Source organism: Dermacentor silvarum, chromosome 10, assembly GCF_013339745.2.
Source record: "Dermacentor silvarum isolate Dsil-2018 chromosome 10, BIME_Dsil_1.4, whole genome shotgun sequence".
Classification (NCBI taxonomy): domain Eukaryota; kingdom Metazoa; phylum Arthropoda; class Arachnida; order Ixodida; family Ixodidae; genus Dermacentor; species Dermacentor silvarum.
The window spans coordinates 21,500,269-21,524,383 of NC_051163.1; the positions used below are offsets into that span (position 1 = coordinate 21,500,269).

At 45.8% G+C, this 24,115-nt stretch overlaps 1 protein-coding gene across 1 annotated transcript; it reads right to left on the bottom strand.

Moving 5' to 3' along the window:
• Window positions 1–3,501: 3,501 nt before the first annotated feature.
• On the bottom strand, window positions 3,502–23,756 carry LOC119430916 (sodium-dependent proline transporter-like). Its single transcript, XM_049657491.1, has 10 exons — window positions 23,570–23,756; window positions 22,226–22,357; window positions 21,296–21,465; window positions 14,743–14,927; window positions 13,958–14,222; window positions 9,046–9,180; window positions 8,365–8,468; window positions 6,973–7,097; window positions 4,555–4,667; window positions 3,502–3,696 (listed from the first exon to the last, which is right to left on the bottom strand). The coding sequence occupies exons 1-10, from the start codon at window positions 23,688–23,690 to the stop codon at window positions 3,502–3,504; spliced, it is 1,545 nt and encodes a 514-aa protein (XP_049513448.1). The 5' UTR covers window positions 23,691–23,756.
• Between the last annotated feature and the right edge of the window lie 359 nt (window positions 23,757–24,115).

The following is a 24,115-nucleotide window of genomic DNA, read 5'->3' on the forward strand; positions in this document are numbered from 1 at the left end:
GCATTATTATCGCGAACTCCACAGAGCGCAGTGTGTCGGAGAAAAGTGCGAGATCCGGCTGCGCGGGCAAGCCGCTACTGGAAAGTAATGCCCAAACCTGCGCATCCAGAGCGGTCGCATGAACTAAAACCGTGTAGATTCCATCGCTACCTCGGTGAACAGCGCTAGAGCATCGCTAGATCATCGGTAGACCATGCTAGACCAACGTTAGAGAATGCTAGATTGTGCTAGGCCATCGGTAGACCATCGCTACCATGGCCAACAGCGCTAGAGCATTAAACCATGCTAGACTCTGCTAGACCATCGCTGGACCATCGCTACCATGGCGAGCTGCGCGGACGACGACGGGGCAAGAAGGGAAGACGGAACGGATTTCTTCTGCCGTCGGCCGCGCTGTTCCCCAGGCTATTTAGAAACCAACTAGCACAATTTTGTGCTCTTGCGAAGAAGTCATGACGGCAAGGCATAGCCGGCGTGTAAAGTTGAAGGTGGAGGCTATACGAACCGAGTTACGGCTTCACGTCTTTACTGGTGGAAAGCAGCCCTATTGAAGCTGCAAAGGAAACCTGCATGGGCTCCCGTGAAAGAAAGAGTCGCACTGGAGCCGAAATTACGTCCGGGAATCGAATGTAATACCACAGCCTCTTCTCAGCAGTCACTGTATACCTTTTCAGATGACCAGTATGCTATAGTAGAAAGAGAGCGAATGAATTCGTAATCTGACAGGAAGACACATCCCGAGTATAACTTAAAATTACTTGCTGAGGGCCTGTCTTGTGCATATTAACACGCACGCACGCACAGACACACACACACGCACACACGCGCGCGCGCACACACACGAAGAAACAGTTGAGAGTAATATTTGTCTCCTGTCCGTTTCTTTTCTTTTTAGTGTGTGTGTGTGTGTTCGTGCTCACTTAATATGTCAAATCCTGAGTACACACAGACAGAGCAAACGCCACCAGTGAAATGACGTCTTCCACGCACCGTAAATCAGGGACACCGAAATTGACTCGAACACCGCGATGAAGAAGAGCATCTGACCTCCGATGTACGTGTCCAGGAGATTCAGGATGTACATGCCGCCCTGCGTACGGAAACCCCGGCCTCAGACTACGAACACCCAGGGTATACCTATAGTAAGCCGCTATAGTACCTTATAATTATCGTTAAACTATAATCATCTTTTAAACTCAAGCGTAGATTTTTTACAAGTCTCTTGTGAAAGGCAGGCAGCGCGTTTCCTCCTCCTCAGACGGATTATACATGAAACGGCGGACATTCAAGGAAGACAAACCGTAACGGCGGTAGAATTATCTGACCGACTTACCTCATACCAGGTTCAGAATGCGCATGCGTGCCTTCTGTGACGGCGTCATGATGTTCCTGTGGTCTTTGCCGCTTTTCTTCTGTATTTGGGTTCAAGCCAACATTGAGCAGAACACAGAGGCGGACTTCGTTACGTATTCTGCAATACAGCCTCACAGATTTGCAGGCGCTAGCTGGCCAGCCAGCACGCGCAAATTTCAGAGGCCATGTTTGCCGCATAGTTTCATAAGTAAACCGCTAGAGGGAACTCTGGCGCTAGTGTCTACGGGAACTGCAAGCGTCGCGGTTCACCCAGCACGGGAACCATGATAACCACCCTGTGATGATGAGCAATGCATACGGAGTCGCCTAAACTTTGTCCTCGTGTCTTCAAACGGCTTTGTGACTCTGGAAGTTGATCATTTTCCTCGAAACATACTCCGTTATATATGCAACAGTTCGCAATTATTTCGAATGCTCGCAGAGGCTAATAGATCGCGTCCAAGACACATGGCAATGACGCGTTTCCGGCTTCTGAAATCACTTTCGGCGCACGCAGCCCGCAAAGGCATGGCCTTCTAGATCTTCTCTTATACTCGCGGGAGAGTGGTTGGGCGGATGGCTGGATTTGGACACCAGCCTTGCTGAGTTTAGAAAATTACGTGTGCTTGCAAACCTAGAAAGATAAAGCAGCAAGAGCTTGATGTGGGCGAGTTGGCTGTAACCTACTTCAAGAAAAGACAGCGCAAAAGAGACAAGGACGAAAAGAGGACAGGGACAACGGACTGGACGCTAATTTCCAACTAAATCTTATTTGAAGAAACGAGGTTTATATACGTGAAAATGAATTGCGTCACCACTTCTTTAAAAGATCAAACACGTACGGAAGGAAAGTAACAAAGAAAACCTAGGTAATAGGAGGAGGGTACAAGTGATCCCATACTGGCCCAGGGTGTCCCACAATATCAAGAAGGTTGCGCAAAGGCACAATGTTAATCTTGTCTTTAGTGCGCCATGTAAATTGGCCAAGTTGTGCCCTATGGTGACCAAAGCAAAACCAGATCCATGCTCTAAGAAACATGCAGCGCAATACACGCGTTGCACTAGAAATGTTGCCTATGAAATCCCTTTAAGCTGAAACAGGTATGTTCTGGGCAAACGGGGCGCTGTTACAATGAAAGGGCGCGAGAGCACAACTGGGCCGAACATTGCGGGCGGACCTTTGGCTGAACATTGTGAACGTCACAAGTGCCGTCCGAACCTTTACGACACCAAGTTTCTGGCACGTTCCGGAGATAGACTAGAAAGGGAGATACTAGAAACTTTTTACATTGCGAGGGCCAAGGGCACGTGCATTAGCTGCCTGTCAGTGGCACTTGCCGACAAAGAGATTGCCTTTCTGATGCGATAGAGAGTTCATGATGTCACGGTGGTGCAATTTGTTTGTCATGTGTACAAACCTTGTTTCTTCAAATAAAATTTAGTTGGAAGTTAGAGCCCATCCGTTGTACCTGTCCTTCTTTTCGTCCTCGTCTCTTTTGCGCTGCTTTTTCTTCAAATAGAAAGACAAAGTGTAATAAGCAACGTCACAAGAACACTTGAAGCCCCAAGCACGAAGATTAGACAAATCCAACTACTAACCATCGTTCGCATGGCAAATCTATGGCATCTGAACGGTGGAAGTGATCTTTGAAGTACGTTGCCGAAGGGTATGCACCGGCCAGCAAAGCGTCGCTCTGCATCGGGGACTCGCCTCTTCTGTACATCTGTATAACATTTTGCCCCATTTTGCTTCTGCAGTGGGTCTTCTTTTTTGTTTTCTTTTTCTAGTCCTATCCCCACAAGGCCTGGAACCGAGGGTTCGCACCAAGGTGAGCGCAGGTGGTTAGGTACATGCCGCTTTAGCTGGAGCAGACAAACGAATAATCACACGCTGTAGCTGCCAATTTTTTTATATTATTGCGACATAGCGATTTGGCTGGTTATACGGAAGTTCATGTTCCTGGCTTGGCGGAGCGTACGCAGAACGTACTGCAAAGATCACTCCCATCTGAACGATCTGCCATATTGTATAGGACTACAGTGGGTAAGCCTACTTCCGGTATTTCACATATCTCCTATCACTGCCAGCATAACTTGCGCCATCGATGGCGCAGCGAAACTGATCTTGAAGTAGTCCATTATGGCAAATTAGTGCAAATCACGCCTGCGGACAAACGTGTTTAAAAAGAAAAACGGCCTGCTCGTAACGCGTACTCTGGTGGTCATGGGAACTCCCAGGATGAAGCCCAACGTGCAGACTAAGAATCCCAACAACGTCAGGTGCTCCTGCATGACTGGATAAGCGTCCTTCAGGGGTGTCAGGAGGCCCTCCACCAAGCCGAACTGTGAGGGTGAAAACAACAAAGGAGAAAATCAGGCAGATCTGACTTCTACACGTGTTGGAGTCCATGTGAATCGAAGCTTTCGTGAAGCCGTTAATTAAATGTTGCAAAACTAAATGAGATGCGTGTAATTCCTTTTATTCTCGTAATATTCAGAGTGTTTTTTAGAAGGCAAATTTTTTTTAATCGCGCCTTTGGCAGATAGCATAATTCTAATCTATGATCTAAATTACTTCATTAGGCGGCTGTTACTTCTGCGAGAAATCGAAGTACCTAATTAGATGATTCAATAATTACCCTAATTAACATCTTATAATTATTTCACGGCACATATTTAAATTTGCGAATTATAACCGGTGAGTTCGCAAGGCGTATCCACTTGGAAATAATTTTCTGGAGTGTACCAGTTTCGGGATGTTCATTTTCAAGGTGTCCGACGACATGCATTGGTGTTCCAGTTACACTTTGTGCTTCAATGCATGAAACAGCGTTTTCCTAAAAGAAGTGTTAATATAAAAGTCAGAACACACAGTGCCATTTAAGGCCGTTTTGACTGGATGCTTTGCATTCGTCACTTCTAGCCGCCTCGCGTGCCGCCATTGCGCTGTACCGAGGATAATGGGCGACTAACTACAGTCAAACCTCAATATAACGAACCTCGATTTAACTAAATTCGCGATGTAACGAACTAACTTTATTTCCCAATCTTAGTTCATTGAATTAATGAAACCTCGAATTAACGAAATTCGCGATACTATAACAAAAAATTTCTCTGCTAGTGCAATTTCGTTATATCGAGGTTCTACGGTTTTAACCCAACAGTCGGTTACTCGTGGGTTTCATGCAGGGGTAAGCGCACCTCGGAATCCACGGCGAGGAAGAAGAGCATGACGAAGAAGGCGAAGGCCCAGAGGTGTGGGAACGTGATCACGGTCACGGCTTCTGGATACGTGATGAATGCCAGAGCGAAGCCTGCGTCGCGAGCGGTATTTAGAGCAGCCAACAAAAAAAGAAAACGAAAATTATGAGCCATTCCACTCTGTGAACGTGGATGACCAGCGAAGCTGTTTCGCACATGACACAGAGGTGACACTGAGTTTTATGGCGATAGCACTTATATGGACACTCAAAGCGGATTTCTGCCGTCGCCGTCGCCGTGAGGTTTCGTATGACGTCAACGGCGATGAAATCGTCGCCGCGCGCCGTATGCTGTATGTGCGAAGGAAAGCGCGCGAGCGACGCGCACTCTCACGGGGAGCGAACGCACGGCGGAGAGCAAACGCGCGTTCTGCACCGTGCTCTCTGAAGGGCTGCAGAATGAAGCGTCTCTTTCCTCCTCTACAATCACCATATATATAGAGAGCAAATGCGACTTCTTACGTCGCGCGAAAGGCCGTGGGGGCACGGGAGGGAGGGAGGGGGGGGGGGAGGCGACGTTTAGCTGCGGCACCAAATGCGTAAATATATAAAAACGTTGTGAGGCGAGAAGGTGGTAAAGACTTCCGACGCTGCTCGAGGAGTGTCCCGTTCTGATCTCGTCGAAAACCTCCGAGCCGCTCCCAGAGGCACCGGCAACAGTCAAACAGTCACCAACGCCGCGCGCGTTCGGTGCGAACGCGGGCAAAACGCCAACGGCGTCGACAACAGTTCTGCGCGTTGCTGGTGCTGCTGCATGTCCAAGTTTATACAGCTGATAAAACTACTATCCTTACTCGGTATAGCTCTCTACTAATTTGCTATCGCAATTGATGCTTCGCCTTTCGGGTGAAACTGCGACATTTTTAGCAAAGGTACGAACTCATTAGCCGTGATTTTTCATATATATAATTTTCAAGGAGGGTGGGAAAAGAAGGGCGGTCCTGGTTTTGTCCAAGGCTGAGCTCGTTAACTGTGTTTAAACTACCCAAGCGCATATGTAAAGACCCTATAAGAAAACTTGTGGTAAAGAATTTATTGCATCATCCTTGTCACTTAGTAACGACAGTCACGATGGCTTTGTGGTCGCTATGGTGTGAACTGATCGGCATACTCGAAACTGCAAACACATTCTTTGATAATGTCAAATCGATGCACGTACGCTGCTTCGGTTGGGCCGCAGCGGTGTGGTATCGCAAGCGATATATATCGTCTGCATCACTAAACGCGTAAACCACTCCCTTATCGGTATAGACACATCAACATTAATATTACTGATAACGACCACAGGGGTAGTGTCATCGACACTCACCCACGCAAAGTGAGTAGCCATGAACCTTTGGAGGCTATGAGGCATTGTATTTTTTGCTTGCCTACAGAGGTATGAGCCATTGATGATGTCAGTTTTCGGCATGCTGTTCTGTATGTTGTATGCGTGATTAGAATGTACAAGCACTGTTCGCTTCACTTCGCTGAGTGCTTGTAGCCTCTGCCTTACGGTGGTGTGAGCCATTCCATTTTTGCTTGCTTACGGCGGTATGAGCCATTGATGATGATAGTTTTTGTTGACGGAAAAGAAAAATCCACATAACCCTAACCACACACAGCTTAGCTGTGAAATTCACCGACGATTACGATGCTCCCTAATGCGAAATTTGAGCGCAGCTCCACACTGACATATTGGCTGGCGCGGACAATCTCTCTCGTGCGGCACGTTGCAACGGGAGCGAAGTGGTGGCGCGACTTCCTCGCTAATCTGGAGATCGCGAGCGCCGGCGCGTGGGTGACGCGAGGGCGCGATTCAGCCCTCCCAGACGACGCGCACTACTGTGGCGCCATGTCGTGGTCGTCGTCGCCGCACTACGCTTTTCTTCTCACGCTTTCGCCATACTCTCCTCCGCTTTCCCCCTCGTGGTTTCGCTGCACCCTCCTCGCGTCTTTCGTCCTCCGCGCGGCGCTCCACGTTCGCTCTTTCATCCTTCGCTGCGCGCTCGTTCGCTCGGTTACGCCGACGCTCGCCGCACGAACGGGCGCCAAAGAGCTACGCTTTAAAGAAGCAGACTACTCGATATATATATATATATATATATATATATATATATATATATATATACATCGAGTAGTCTTATTATTTGTGTGTGTGTGTGTGTGTGTGTGTGTGTGTGTGTGTGTGTGTGTGTGTGTGTGTGTGTGTGTGTGTGTGTGTGTGTGTGTGTGTGTGTGTGTGTGTGTGTGTGTGTGTGTGTGTGTGTGTGTGCGTTATGTGCGTGCGTAATTCCTGGGCCTCGATCGCGCATAAAGACGGAAATTTGGCTTCGCAATTTATTATTTTATTTCAGCAAGAGTATAGGAGAGCACCCACCTCCCGAGGCGACGTCGGAGACTTTCTCGCCGAGCACGTACGCCATGTTTCCCAGCACGGAGAACACTGCCATGCCAGCGAGGAAGCTCACCAGCAGATCCGCCAGGGCTATAATGTACACGTCGCTTGCAGGGCGAAGAGTGACAGGGGAAATGATTATTAGTCAACTACCAAACAGAACGATGCATTCCGTAGAGTATAGTATGCGCATTACGTTGTGAAACTGCATTTGCATTTCCTGGCCGAAGGAGAAAAGTGCTTATTGGCGGGAAAAGCGATCGCCAAGCCTATCACTTTGATTTTTGCGCGTATAACTGCCGCTTGGGTAAGCTAAGTGCGACGGCACATATATTTCAATGTTTCCCGTGCTTTAACTGAAAATTTACTTTCGTCGAAACAGTTTTGTGCTTCGTGCGTTTGTGTGCGTGTAGGCGTGTGTGTGATGACAATATTTTAAATGTCTCGCGCACATTATGTGATGTCATCATGTGCGCGCGTGCGCGTGCGCCAGTGCCCTCAACCACAAGTCATGTTCTGGAAAGACAATGTTTGCACACTTGCCAGATAAAAATAAAATTAATAGGTGTTTTACACACGTGTGCGCCTTTTAACAAAGGACAGCGCTGTACACACAACTAGAACACTACGCGCACGACCGGCAAACAAAACAAAGGCGGAGTGAAATTAATACTTTTTAAAGTGAAGCTCTATTCGCCTACCTCCACGCGGTTTGGCGTACGTATCGCGTACGCACGCACCTAACGTCTCTCGCCGAATCGACAACTTGGGTCACTGCTTATGTGACGTTGTGTCACAAGGAGTGCATAGAAGCCTTAAATGTATTTTTACGTGGATTTCGTACTTCTATGCTCATACACATCTCATCCACATTCCTTCCTCGCCAAGCGTCATACATCACCTTTGTCCTTGCATGGGTGCACAGATAGCTAACAGCTACAAGTCACGTGGCCGCACGCGTTGTCATCCGCTACTGATGCTACCTATCTCAATCTCGAATATGTAAATTTCGCGTCGTTTAGAGCTAAAACACTGAGTTGGATCGACCTGCGTGTTCTTAAATGCGATTAGCATTCTTAGGATACTTCATTCACCCCCTGGTGCTTATCTATGTACGGATCTAAATGTTCTCCTTTCACGCCAACTCGGGTAACCCGGGTGTGTGCCGCTCTCCAGTGAAGGGAAGCGCGAGGGAGGAGCATGGATGCAGATCACGCCTCATAGGTGACACATTTCGACGGGGACAATACAATATGTCGCTGCATTGCTTGAATGCTAATCGCATTACGTCGACAGTCACCCTGAGATGGTTTATGTCGGATTTGCTATTCTTCTTCGCTCCCGACCTCAGCCCAGCGCATTCCGAGATCTCACGTGTAAAGCGTGTTCCTGAAGTCGTTGTAGCTGCCGAGGCAGAAGATCACGCCCTGGCTCACGCCCAGCGAGAAGAACACCTGCTGCGCTGCCTTCTGCCACACCTGCAAGGGTAAAGGGGAAAAAAGAAGCTTAGTGCCTTTGCACTCTGTGAAGAAGGACGACCAGCGAAGGTGTTATGTGTTCTTCTAAAATGACGAAATTATATATGTGTATGACTATATATATGCAATTAAGGCATCAAGACAAAGACATCCTAATTCACCTTAATCATCCTGCATCCACTTTTATCCGCCTTAATCGACCTTAATCCACCATAGTCCTCCATAATCCACCTTAATCCCCCTTCATCCACTTTAATCCGCCTTAGTCGACCTTAATCCACCTTAATGCACCCTAATCAACCCTAATCCTCCTTATTACACCTCAATCGACCTTAATCAGACTTAATCCACCCTAAGCCACCTTAATCATCGTTTGTTGAAATACAGTTCCTATATTTTTTTATTTTGGGTTTATGAACAATTTCGTAATAAAAACCTGCTCCATAGTGTATAGGTATAGAATTTAACTTCGTTGAAATGATAATAAGAAATTCACATATGGTGCAGGATATTCGCGTGCGTTTAGATAGCAGCTCCTAAAGAAAAGCCTTCTCTTTAAAGTTGAGCTGTCGCTCACCTCGAATGCTAAGACCTTGGACCATTCGGGGATGAAGTAGAACTGGAGTCCCATCCACGCGCCGGGCAGCGTCACGCCGCGTATCAGAAAAGCGCCGAGGATGAAGAATGGCACGGTGGCCGACACCATCACCACCTGAGAGGCAGAATATTAGAAACACGCAGTGCCCTGTTTTTGCTTTTAAAGCGAATAGCTTCTTTGGCTATTTATATTCGCCCATTTTCGTGGTCGGTGTAGTCGATGGTAGGAGATCGAATTCTCACCACCGATGCAAAGGCGCCCATTCGAAGGGCACGTGGTTTCTAAAACCAACACTAATTATATTACATTAAAAGTAATAGCGTTCTATGCGAACGTAGTTTTCACCAGAGTGTCGAAACAAAATGTTTTTCGTTCTGGTTCAGTTCCGGTTCAACTCCGGAGCTAAAAAAAAAGAAATAACGGCGCAACCCGCGTCGAACAGGTTCAGTTTCATTTGCGTAACCGAACAATTATTACAGGAAAGCAACACAGTTTTATTTTGTACAAAATCTCGGCGCTACTGAAGCTGCACAGAAAGATTACGCCTGTTGTCTGCTCTTCAGGCCGCCGCGCGTAGTTACAAAATAATTATGCAGATACAACCCTTATGCTGGAATCTGTGTGAAGTGAAGCTTTATTGAGGAGGGAGGGAGGGAGGGAGGGAGGGAGGGAGGGAGGGAGGGAGGGAGGGAGAGAGTATATTGAGGAAACGCAGAGGGATCCTCCAGCCTGCCACTCTCCTCAGGGGGAAAAGGAGGAGAAGAAAAACAGGGGACTGACGAGTAAGGATGAAAACAGACATGCGATACGTTCACCCTGTGTTATTATTCTAAGAGAGCCTTGATGGCTCGCTTCATTGATATGTCCGGTCGATGGCCCAGTAACGTTTTTCACTGAACGGGCATTGTTAAGTGGCACTAACGAAAGAAATCCATGCATGCCGTTCACAATCATACTGTGGACAAGCAACAAGCAAATTTGCTGCACTGTCTCGGGTATTTTGCACGCGTCACAGTCTGCCGAGTCCGCGCGCCAGATATTGTCGCCTTAACACGACACCTAGCCCACTCGGCCACCCTGACGCAATACGCGGAAAAGCGGATTGGTGCTGCTGCCTTTAACATCACTGGCATAGATGGTATGTACAGTCAACCACAAAAGTTTGCGGACCACGCGAGCGCGTGCCAGACTGCCTATCCGCGCCACCTAGCGGTACACCACCTAGCGGCGACAGGGGCGCTCTCCCGGATATGAGCCCTCTTGGTACTCGCCTGCCTGTTAATTTTTTATTCCCGTGCATGACATTGTTAGTTCGTTGTGTTGACGCAGAGCGCTGTCTGCGATAAGACCGCCACATATCTGGCTTGATAGCAGTATCGGAGCAATCACTGCAACCTTTGTCGACTGGTGTGCCAGTGGGTAGATAAGTTTCACGAAGCGCTGCGACGATTTTTTTACGCGACGTTTATTGGCGCACTTTGGTTGGCAGCATCTTGGTCCAATGAGTGTTGCTGCTTCTGCGTCTTGAGAGAAAGGGTAGGGAGGTGTTTCACTGTCATCAAAAATAAAGAAAAAGCGGATGCATAGAAAATTTTCTTTCACACATAGGCGCATCTTCGCATCAGTCGCTGAAAACGTAGTAGACTTGCTTCAGGCCACGTGGTGATTGCCTATTTGGAAAGATGCCGCTGCGTGTTCCACTTGACAAAAGAAGGCACATTGTGCGTTTATTTATAGAGGGAATACCTCAGCGCGAAATCCGCCGCCGAACCAACAGGAGCCGGACTGCCGTGAATAGGATTATTCAAGCTTTCCGCGACGATGACAGATTCACAAATATGGAGCGCAGTGGGCGTCCAAGGGCCACGACTGAGGAAGAGGACCGCCTGATTACGGCCGCCATCGTGGCTGATCCTTTTCAAAGTGCAGAGGATATCCGAGAAGCGCTCTCGCTCACGGTATCGTCTGAGACTGTAAGAAGAAGGCTGAGTGAGCTTGGCCTGCACTCTTTCGTAGCAGCACAGAAGCCCTGCCTCTCAGACAGCCAGCTACAAGAACGACTCATGTTCGCTACAGCAATGAAAGATTGGACAACAGAGAAATGGGGCGATGTCATCTTTAGCGACGAGTCAACTTTTTCCACGCGCTGGGACCAACGGAAGCGGGTTTGGCGTCCACTAAACTGCAGGCGTGTTTACAGTGTATTGGCAGTTAATTCACGAAGCTAATTCTGCATCACAACATGTTTCACGTAAAATGAGCTTTTGGACATTACGAGATTTTTCTGTAGTGGTATTATGTTGAAAACATTAACGATTGTTTCATAGTACTACTTACTCTGAAGCTAATTAAAAGCTGCCAGTGGGTCTTTCAGTACTATCTAATGATGTTTGCACGTTTTCTATTGCAACTCTATAACAGCATTATAAAGTTCATACGCAAGAGGAATCACAACATTTTTAGACGCGCCGCTGGAACCCAATTGTATGCTATTTCTTGCAGATATCTGCCTAATTACACACAGAGTGTTCTATCCAGTGGACGGTGTTCCGTGAGCGTGTGGGGAGCAATCAGCAAAGATGGCCTTGGTCCCCTTGTGCGTCTGGAAGGGCCCTTCACTGCGTCACGGTACTGCGACGTCATCACTAGACACCTCGTTCCGTATGCGCTGGACGGTCCCTTCAGCGACGGCTGCTATTTTTTTCAACGCGACCGCAGCCCGATCCATAAAGCACGTATCGTCCAGTCATTGCTAGAAGAACATGCTGTTTGCCAGCTTGAGTGGCCTCCATGTGGCGCCGACTTGAATCCCATAGAAAATGTCTGGGGCATGCTGAAGAAACGGCTGTCCACACGAGCCAACCGCGGCCGCACGGCCGATACGCTGTGGCAAGCGATCGCACAAGAATGGGAAAGCCTGCGCGGTCGACCGGAGATTACTGAATCTTTGTACAAGTCGATGCCCACACGCATCAATAAGGTGCTAGAAAACGGCGGACATTTCACTTCCTACTAGATCATTGAGAGACCTATGTTTCATGACACTTCTGTAAATGTCTTGTGAATAAATTCATCCCCTTCAGACACGAATTATGATGCACTGTCTGCAAATGCGTCAAATGCGCATGGCATCATTTCAAGACGCTCACTATTACATTCCAAGAAAGAAGACGAAGCAATGTGCTGTTTTGTGCGAGTTTCAGTAAAAATAATTAATTAGCGTATAACTCATTATCTAATTATTCTGAAATCCGTCAGCTTCAATGCTTGCATAAAAAGAATCAACTATTAGGCCCGAAACGCATGCACACTTGCTTTTTCGGTTGTATTCGTGTCGACCGGAGAAAAAAATACTCTTGACGTTGGTCTTGGAACGCGGCACGTCGAACGATTGTCTAACATGGTAGTGTCTCCAGCAAAGTGATCATCTGCAGCAATACGCAGGACAATGAAGTTAACTGACCGCTAGTTGTCCCATCAGGAAGCGGACACGAATGTGCACACTGAGTTTTAGGTCATTTGAAGAAACACGTGGCGTGATACGCGCCTCCGAAGTTCGAGTCCCCAAACGAGGACGCCGTGTCGCAAAGGGTTATAAAAAGAGTCATCGCACCCGATTAATTCTTATTTTTCTAAATGTAACCACTATAGCAGCGCGGTGGTTCGGGCTTTGCGCAGCAAAACCTGGGCGCAGGCGATCAAATCCCGGCCGCTACTGTCACTTAGCGATGGGGGAGGAACGGAAAAATTCTGCCTACTGACTAAGCATCTGTGTCCCATGGCTGCCTCACCGCTCACTCACGCACTCACGAAAAAAAATACAGCGTGGCTACGCGAAAATAGAACTGATAACAGCCGAAGAATACGCTGTCTGATTACTTGTACTGATATTCTGCTCTCAAAATATAAGCAAGTAGCCCTGGCTAACAAAGAGTGCGTTACGTTGAAAGAGATAGGTAGAAAATATTTGCGCACAGTGCGAAAATAGACAGGCCATAGATTTAAGGAGGGATGCGTCTTCAACGTAGCGCTGCTGTCGATCGCTGGTGACGTAGCGGAAGTGTCGCGAAGAGGCTCTTGTCCACGCGCTCGCGTGGTCCGCAAACTTTTGTGGTTGACTGTACTTACAAATGAGGTAGCATAGCTGAGTCAGAAGTGCAGAAAAAGGTGACCAAGGTCAACAAAAAACACTATTTTTTCCTGTCGGTTTTCCTCCGGCGTGAAAAAAAAAGAAAAAAAAAGAAAGAAAAAACAGAATCGTAATGTTCCGGGTCAGTTCCGGTTCGAGCAAAAATAATGTTTCTTTTCCGGTTCAGTTCCGGTTCAATACTCTGGCTCACAGAAACCTATGAGCTCTAGATGTGGCATTCGGGACGGTGAGATAAATATTTCGTCAAGTTTGATCAGCCAGGGCTATTGCGGATGTTGTGAAGCTAGGGGCGACAGTGCGAATGTAGAACTTCGCTCCGCTGAAGACACGGCTTTCGTAACATCGTCTGCAAAAGGTAAGAGAGCTATGCGCTTAAGCGCACAGTCGTGCCTTCTGCCGCCGCCTTCCTTCACTATGTCGTCTTCCGGAGATATTGGGTGCAGCTAAAGATGTACTGGTCAACGGCTCCGTACTCTACGGAATTACGTAATGAAACAAGCAAACGCTACCTAAACGTCCTAACTAAAAGAAACATACTCCTTCGAGCACATCGTTTGTTTATTAACACGAACTGCTTTCTACAAGTGTTCTGCTATTAGCGTTTACGTTAAAATTCTTCGTCGATTGTTTCTGCGCTATTTTATTTATCTAATGTTTGATAAGTACGCGTTATTTCTCATCTCTGAATTGGGAAATCATCTCGATCACGCATATTTCGGCGAGACGGCTGGCCATGCGCACCTTGCCGGACGACTTGATGCCCTTGAAGACGCACAGGAAGATGCAGATCCAGGCGATCAGCAGACAGACGAGCAGCTTGGGCTGTACCTCGCCTAGGTTATCGATGCCGTCGCTCAAGTTCACTACGTGTTTCCTGGAAAGCACCGTCCGACGCCGAGCGTGTAACCGATACACAACATGATGCACGCTGCTCAATATTTGGTGGAACATGTTAAGAGTGCTACAGATGGACGGGTCAAAGGGACACGAGTGGACAGCACGGGCACTGGGCATCATCTGGCTTTAGTGCAAAGCTATTGGCCACCTATAAGCTCGGTCGTCGTATGGTCGACCGTCTAACCAATCGCCCGGCCGGCGTCTAGCTAACCGGGGCTCTACGCGTGGCCTGCCTGGAGCACGCGTTCGCGGTCAGACGCCAAGCGCGCCTGACAGACCGGCCGGGTCCCTATTGCGCTCAGGCGGCACCTAAAAAAATAAACAAAAAAAAGTGATGTACAACTTCCTGGACTAGTCGGGTCACGCCCCCGGGCTGCTCTACATGATCTAACAGCGCCGGAGTGCGAGCTCGGGTGACAAACCCTATCTGCAGAAAGTCACTTCTCAAGTGACCTACGGATAAATATTTACTATGCAAGGGCATGGATGTGAGCTCGTTGGTACGAATCCATCGTTGAAAAGACATTTACCATATCGCTCTATACTGCATATGCATATAGTTGACTCCTATTACTCTATCCTCTCTGTTATCATCTCTCCGTGTCCGTTTGCATCCGGTCGCGGCTTACCAAAAAAACTGCTGCGTGGCGGGCTCCGTTGCGTTGGTGCAGTTCGCGAGGGCCACCCTGTAGGTCTTGTTTTCGACCATAACCACCTTGTCCAGCCACTTGACCGGCACGGCGTCTTTATCGGTTGAGTTGGCGTGCTCGAACGTCTCGAAGAGCTCGCGGTCCACTCGGGAACACGGTACGCGCTGCGGTCATTGACGTACCGATTGTTAGCACACACACACACACACACACACACACACAAAAGGAATTCAAGGGGCACTTAATTATCCTTACGTGGATGAATGTGAAAGCATCACGAGCACCAAAAGTCGAGGGTTTGACTCCCACCAAAGGTCGTGGGTTTGAGTGCCTTGAATAAATATACCTTAATTAAACACGTGTCTTAATTAACTTCGCCCTAACACCAACGGTTAATTAAGGTAGAGTTGATTAAGGCACACGAACCCACGACCTTTGTTTGGTTGGTTGCACCATAGTGACACTACGAATCATTCGAGTTCTTAGTTCCTACAGTTTTCTCCCACCAAAGGTGGTTCGCGACTCCCACCAAAGGTCGTGGTTCCGAGTGCCTTAATTAGCGCTATCTTAATTAAGGTAGAGAAAGTTGAGGCACTCGAGCTTACGACCTTTGTTGGTGACACCGTTAATTTCGGCGCCATAACGCGGGACGACGGATTTTTCGACCCATGCGCCGCATAAGCTTTCGCCTTAATTTCAGCGACGCTGTACAAGTGAGTTCAAGCACACCCTTCAGAAGTACCCATAGTCTGTTGGCATGTCTGTTCTTACTGATGATTTATCTTGCACCGACACCGTGGTCATACGGCCGCTCTCGGGCTCCCCGTTGTTGTTAGGTTACATGACCGCTCCATCACTGTTACTCACTGCCGCCGCCGTACATACTCCCTGCTGACCTCCAATGTGAAGCCGGTAAGACGCGACGAGAAAAAACAATTACAGGATTACTGGCAAAAACAAAAAGCGCGATGAGGAAGTGATGTCTTTTGTGTGAGGCGTACACAAGCTAACTTTATTTTGTAATTATTATTAATTACGTTTAAAAGCAAGACATTTAGGGACTTCGACACAGATTGCCCAGCTGATTGATATCGACTTTGCCGCACGAAAACGGCTGGGAACATTCGCTGTAAAAAGTTATTATGCGTACGCTTCCTCTCGGGGAAGTTTTAAGGCGCTAGATTCGAAGACATCATGCAGATCAAGCACACTTCACACAGCCACTAGCCGCATCGTTTCTCCCATGGCGAACAAAACTGACATTTGGGCGAGATAATGTAATTTCACTTAGGAACACAGCTCAGATAGTGACCTGGACAAGAAAGAAAGAAGTGACGGGACATGCGACGCGTGAGAACAGTGCCTGTCCCACTGCTTCTTTCTTTCAAGATCGTGTCTCTGATGGAGCTGTGTTTCTTAGAGGGGCCCTGAACCACCACTCAGTCTTGGGGAAATAACATAGTCCGCGGGTAGCATACGCTGCTGTGAACATCTCAGCAACGTTTTGCTGTCGTAGGCGGTGCGTGGAGCTCGCAAGCGGAGCGCGAAGTTACCTTTCTCTCAAACACTCTCGTTTCAACAGAAGCCACGATTCTCACTCTCTTCTGTGTGCTTTATTACGTAATAAGGCACATCTCCATACGCGGCTGCTATTGGTCGTTGCGCTCGGCTACACCGTGGCCGCCGCGGGGTGCCACCACGAGTCCACTGGCTGCTTGCTGTGGACAACCGTGATTGGCTTACGTTTAGCGCGCCGTAGGCACCAAAATCTGAAGTCCTGGCGTCTACGTTAACATCCAAAATGAAATTTGAACTGCGCGCCACGGTGACATTTCGAAGGTGGACCGTTGCGGCCCCGCCCCACTCCGCCGTAGCCTTCGCAGTGCAAGGTATTAAAGGAGGAAGGTGAGCAGAGCGTAGGCCGTATTTGATTGCCAGTAACTCCGATTCTGCAGAACGCATTGAAGCACTTTTGCGGCAAAGTATTTCTGAAATTGCCAATTTTCACTTCAAATGTATTTCTTCACTTCGATAAAAAGTGGTTCAGGGCCCCTTTAAGATGGTCTAAAATACTACTTGGGCAAAGTCTATCCGCGTCTTGCAAATTAACGTCGCTCGACGTCTATTATTACTATTATTATTATTATTATTATTATTATTATTATTATTATTATTATTATTATTATTATTATTATTATTATTATTATTATTATTATTATTATTATTATTATTATTGTGCAGAATGACTATAAATCAACCTACGAGAGAAGAACTCCTGCAAAATAGACTAGTATCCTCCTGTCTACACCACATAGCAATAAGAGCACCAAATTATTCATTAGCGGCTTGTGTCATTAGTCAAAAGATAGCGGATCACTATTTTGTGGCATGTCGCATTAGTGCAAATCTGCCCCTTCCAGGAAAGGACAAGTCAGAAGAAAAAGATAATAGCAAACAAATGGAAGTGCAGATTTTTAATAGGAAAACATTTGATCATTTGATTGCACAGTTTGACTGGGCTCAAATGACTGGGGATTCGAACTATACTGGAATGTATTAAAAATTTTGTGAGCAGCTAAAGAAGTTTGAGCTTTCTAGTATGCATACAATAACTAAAAAACAAAGAAAAGATTACGCCTGGTTTACGGCTGACATAATGAGAGCTATTTCCTACAGAGATTGGCTGTGGAAAAGGAGCAAGTGTACGCCGAAAAACAAAGAATTGAAAACGGAATATAAGATTGCGAGAAATAGGGTCGTTGCTCTCTTGAGATCAGCAAAACGGCGGTATTTTTTAGGCAGATTCAATCAAGCATACAAAAATTCAGCAAAAACATGGGCCTTAATAAATAATCCCCGAGGCAATAGTGTCGCGCCTACGAAGTTCCTAGAATCCTTTTCAGATAGGCCAGATATAGTGGTAGATAAGTTCAATCAATTTTTCACACGTTTTTATAATACTGCGCAGTCGCAGAGACACACTTGCTCACTCAAATAAACTGTCGAAGCATCTGCTTTTTTGCCTACGTTGACGAAAGAAGACTTGATGAGAATAATTTTCAGTTTTCGAACTAGTAAACAACCAGGTACAGATGGGGTGGCTGTTGCCACACTAAGAAGACATTTTGACACATTAGCAGACAAACTACTTTTTATGATTAATGGTTTTATAAACACCGCATCAATTCCAGAAACATTAAAAACCGAAATTGTTAAGCCACTGTATAAAACTGGGAAAAAAGATGATGTGGAAAATTATAGGCCTATCTCCATTTTGCCTATACTCTCCCAAATACTAGAAAAGTTTCTGTTTGATTGTATGACTTCCTTCTTAAAGAAATTTTCTGTACTAACACCAAGACAGTTCGGATTTATTGCTGAGCGAAGTACTATAACACTGTTAGAAGAGTTTACCGATGATATATGTTCTGCTCTAGATAACAACCTGTATAGTTGTGCTTTGTTTTTGGATTTTGCAAAAGCGTTTGAAACTGTTAACCATGACATTTTATTGGAAAAGTTGTTTCGTTTGGGTTTCAGGGGACCCTTTTTTGATCTTCTCTATAATTATCTTCATGACAGGTCCCAGGTGGTCATGGGTAGTAAAGAAAATGTTAGCAATAGGAGATATATTACAGCTGGTGTTCCCCAAGGATCGGTGTTGTCACCGCTGTTATTCAATGTATTTATGAACGACTTTCCCTCGATAATCAGAAAAGCGACGGTGTATCAATATGCAGATGATACGGTCCTACTCAGACGCCACATACGTTATGAGGAAGCTATTAACACTCTACAAAGTGCAGTTCATAAGGCTATGCAATGGTTTGAAGAAAATTGTGTATTTATAAATGCTAAGAAAAGCAAACTCATGTGCTTTCGAAGTCCATTAAAAACTCAAAACATAAACTTACCAATATTTTTACATGATGAACAATGCAATTCATGTACATGTACTGCTATAGAATATATAGAGACATTCAAATATCTGGGTATAACGTTCCACAGCGGCATGTCATGGCACTATCATATGGCATTTTTATGTGGTAAACTAAGGAGTGTTGCATATCTACTCTTTAACATAGAGGGCTTAGTACCTGTACCAATCAAGAAAATGATAGTTCACGCACTAGCATACAGTGTGCTGAGGTATGGCATAACAATTTTCGCCTTTTGTTCAGAGAGCTGGAAAAATCGGATTGATACATTACTAAAAAATATATTAAAAAATGTGGCATATGGTACTGCACTAAACTCCAATAATATATTTCATGAATTGGGGTTTTGCGCGCTTTCGAGGATTTGTTTATCAGGACGGTTATTATTCGCCATAATTGGAGTGATGAACTTAAAGAGGCATACATTGCTGCTCGATTGTTGAGAGAAAAAAAAAAACGTTTTAGAACACCCTATTCTGCTACTAGGTATGGAGAATCTAGAAGAATAGTATACATCCCAAAAATATTTAATGATTTGTCTGATGAATTCTTTTCTGCAACTTCAAAAAAACAGTTGAAGAAATTATTGTCGAAATGTTTAATTATTGTTCCCATTCGTTATTGCAATGATTTATGCTTTTGTATCTTTTTTTTGCAATGTCATTGTCTGTTAATATGTAATTAGTACCAACTATTTGTCTGAAAGATGTTAAAAAATGAGTTAATATGTAAATATGTAACCACATCGCTGTACCGACTCTGCCGGGCCTAGTCACACAAGTCCTCATGGACTTAGACAGGCCCGTTTCTTTGTATTGCTATTGGATGTGTATCAATAAATTATTATTATTATTATTATTATTATTATTATTATTATTATTATTATTATTATTATTATTATTATTATTATTATTATTACATTTCTAAGCATATATCATCACTGCTTTGCCAACACGGACACTGGACCTTGCTCTAGCTCTGTTGGATTGTTATCATTACCCTTACTTTGCTGCCGGTGTAACCGCGCTGACTTTCTGTTTCTTTTCTAACTACCTCATGGTATCCTCACCTGGCCCGAACTCCTCAGCTGCATCATGCTTCGTATTTCGCGTAAGATTACCAGAGAGCATAGACCTTTCAATGTTCCGGCCTGTTATCACCAACACTCGACCGTCCACAGAATATACACTCTTTATAACGCTTACTTTCATGATCTTCATATTTTCCACAACTCTCTCTCTCTCATTGTTCTTTTCCGAGCTTTGCGTTGTTGTGTGACTGTTTCACATATTGTTCAACTGCCCTTCTCCTTTTTCTTTTGTATTCATTTTGCGCTTTGTTGTATGTACACTCTTCTTTTCAAGATTATTTTTATTCATTGTTTTGTTTTAATGACATTCTTCTGCCGTTTTCTTTTTTTTTTTGTTATGTATGTATGCGCCAGAACCCAAAATTCATGATAGTTCCTGGGGCCGATAAAGAATGAATGATTGATTGGCCAATATTATAAACAATTGATTGATTGATTGATTGATTGATTGATTGATTGATTGATTGATTATTCGCGTAACTTATATGCTTTGTCTAAAACCGTCTACGTGTCTGAACTGATCACAAGCTGGAATTGGACTATCTGATTTTTCAATAGCAGGTCGACGGCGCCTGCGTAATTGACGTTACGAACGCCGATCCCAATAGTAGGTTAAGAGCACCTTTAAACTTATTTGGAGGAGCGCTAAACGACGCGACAACCAGAGACAACAAAGGGGCGCAGACTAACAACAAGTTTTTATTTCAACGAACGTTTAGCCATCGTTTAGCGCTCCTCCAAATGATTTTAAAAATGTACCCAACAAGCTGAACTACAACGCTTCTGCAAGTAGCAGCATCTATCGACCATATATACCTACGGGTTTCTTATAAAAAATTACTCTAGAGAAATATGGCGCCATTGTCCATGTGAAGTGCCAGCGTATGGCGGTTAGGCCAGCCTGGGAATGATGGGTGGTGGTACACGTTTTTTTTTTTTTTTTTTTCTAAGCTTCATCCTGCTGGCTTCAAATGGCTTTGTGGTTTTGCAAGATTGCCACGTTTTCAAACAAAATAGTACGTTATAAATGGGGAAAAACTCGCAATTATGATGAGTGCATGCAGAAACGTACTGCCTTCATGCGTTTCGGTATGTACGATTGCTTGGAAATTTAGAAAAACAAGGCGTGATGAACAAACCGACAAGAACGTCCGAAGGCGCGAGCACGAAGAATAGACAAATTCATGCACTAACCCATTAATTTCTATGGCAGTTGAAATGCCGCAGCGAAAGATTTCCCTTTGGTAATTTTAGTAGGCGACTCTACTGTACATATAAGCTGAACCTCGCTGTAGCGAAGTCACGTCTATTGCAAAAGTGTATTCGTTATATCCGATATACGTTGTAAGCATCACATTCGTCCACCTGCCCCGTGTCGGCAAAAACAAACATTTCCCACTTGCTTCGCTACATCCAACATTTCGTTACATCCGTGTTCGTTATATCGAGGTTAGACTATTATATACCGCTTGCGCACGCGAAATGGCGTAAGTGCAAGCCGTACCGCGTTGGCGCCTCGCACGTAGCAGTTCTCGTCGGCCCAGGCCGGGTCGCAGAAGGACCACGGCAGCACCTTGTAGCACGAGTAGTAGGCGTACAGCAGCGCGTACGCCAATATGACGTTGTAGTAGATGGCGATACCGAAGCACGCGTACGGCATGCACAGCCCCACACCTGCAGAATTGATTGATTGATTGATTGATTTGTTTGTTTCGTCACAGTACAGTATACCAATACAGAGTGAAATATTTAGCGCACACAATCCACAAGGACACAGTGAAGGGGGACACACGAGCGCTTACTCACAACTGTTTATTTTCGGAAAGAAACAACATAAATACACCAGCTATCCTGCACTGAGCATGTGCAACTGTGTCCTCGTGTATTCGTGTATGCGGTGTGAATCACACTCGCGCATACAGAGATCAGTCAGCCGATTCGCTAAGTTACTCGAAACTTGTTAACTTTAGGCTCTGGCTCCGTCCTCCGTTCGACTATGACGCAGTCCATTTTTAATGTTAAAGAATTAACGAGGCACGAGCAGGCGCCCTCAAAATTTATGACGTCACGGTTCTTGCGTCTTTTTCTGGCTCAACATGGTAAAAGTAAGTTTTTTCGTATTGCAGAACGGTAATTTACTAACACTTACCAAATGATTTTTTTTCTCTTTAGCAAAATTGACAGAAAAATTTAACAAACATTTAAATAGTTTTGAAAGAACCCTGCGTCCATCTAAACTGACTCGGTGATTTCCTTTAGCATCCCTGTTAAACGTGTGGAGATTGCCTCAACGTTCCTTCAATAAACGCAACAGTCGTACAGTCTCTAGATCGCTTCTTGCGTAGGAGCGGTGTCCGTGTCCCCATTCGCTACACATGCGTGGGTTGTTTCGGCGGCAAAGATCCCTCGACGAGGAGGTCGTGGGTTCGCGTACCTTGCGCCAGGGGCATCGAGTTGAAGGCCGCGACGGCGCCACCACCGCCGAACTGTCCGAAAACGAGCTCCATGTAGTACATCGGCCGGCCAATGAGCGCCACGATGATGATATACGGGATCAGGAAGGCCGCTGCTTGGCAGCACAGTAGACACGTAGGCACCCATTTAGTACAGGCTTAATCAAAGTCCTTGCAGTACACGCCAAAATAGCGATTAAAAAATAAGCGTGAACTTTCAGGCCAATTGCAACAAGATTTTGGAAGGAGTAAAACTATAGAGCCTAGTTTTCGATAGCGTTCTTAAATCAAACTTCGCTATAAGAAACCTGGCACCTAACACAGAAGTACCTTCGTTATATCCGATATTTGTTACAAGCAACACGTAGGTAAAACACGCGCAATCTTGTCAATTCCAGTCATGCGTTCAGGAACACTCACTAGCACGTAAAAAGCCTTGTTCCCTATAGCGTGGATAAGTCAAACCTCGTTATAGCGAAGTCACACCCGACAAGAAAATACTTTCGTTATATCCAATATCCCTTGTAAGAAACACCGAGGTAAAGCACGCGCAATCTTGTCAATTGCAGTCATGCGTTCAGCAACATAAACTCGCCGTGCTCTGTCTGCGAATGTGGCCACCTGTATTGCATATTCTAAAATACACTACTAAGGCATCGCTATTAGGCCGCCATTAACGTCTACACCGTGTACTGACGTAGCAGCTCCAAGCCTGCGCGCTTAGATGTCATTCGCAGCGAAACAGGAACAGAAGCCGCCATTTTTTTTACGAGTTGTGCAGGAGAGTTCGACCAGACAAAGCGAGAGCGACGGATCTGAACATGCCCCTAGCATAAGTACCAGAGTCTACATAGGCTGAGATGAAGCTGAGGATCAGCCACCAATCCGCGAACCTAGATTCCTTTCCCACCTAATTCCTCAACAGCATTCCAGAGCTTTCGCCTTCCTTAAAATAAAGCCTTTATTCATTCATTCATTCATCTGCATCGCCAGTAAAACATTCCGCATCTTTCCTGCTTGCCTACCTGCTTTGGAAAGGAAAAAAAAGTTTAATATGTGAAATAAAAACCGCCAAATGAGCACCTCAATATTGGAGAAGCGGGCTACTTCAAATGCATGGTTAGGTGTGGTCGCCTGTCGGCAAATAAGCGTACGGACGACGCAGGCAACACAACGACGCATCTCGTTGCTTTACAGAACAATCAAGTCTGATAAATAAAGGAACGTATAACAAGAATTTGTATCAAAACCGAAGGCAGTGGTAATCTTTCTAAAGTTGCTAGAATGAAGGCGCAGGTCACTGTATACGTCACAGTATCACGTGCCTCCTCCGTTCTCGTAGACGAGGTAGGGAAACCTCCATATGTTGCCCAAGCCGACGGAGAGGCCGACGCAGGCGAGCACGAACTCGAACTTGCTCGCCCAGCGTTCTCGCTCCCCTGGCATCTGCGCCAACGAGAGAACTCGTTAATCACTCGACCGTTGGCGCATGCGCAATGTGTCGCCACCGGTAAGTTGGAGCATAGCCTCTGGTACAATTTTTTTTTTTCAGGGCCTGCTCAGTGAACGCCAAAACTGCCGGTCACTTAAAAGGGCGCCATTTCCCCAATAGTTGAACAGAGTTTATGGGCATGCTTAGGGTCACGTCACGTTTCTTTAATAAAACGTCGTGCAAAAGTAAAACAGCGGGCTCGAAAACATCAGCAGCACCGGATAAAAGTTGTCCATGCTCTAGCAATAACGGGTATAAAATAACTGAGAGCGTGCTTACGTAACGTGATGCCGCCGCCGTGGACAATTGTCTCGTATCCGGGCATTTAAAAAAAATAGAGGAGGCCATATGTTGGAGATGTCTTTTCACCTACCTTCGA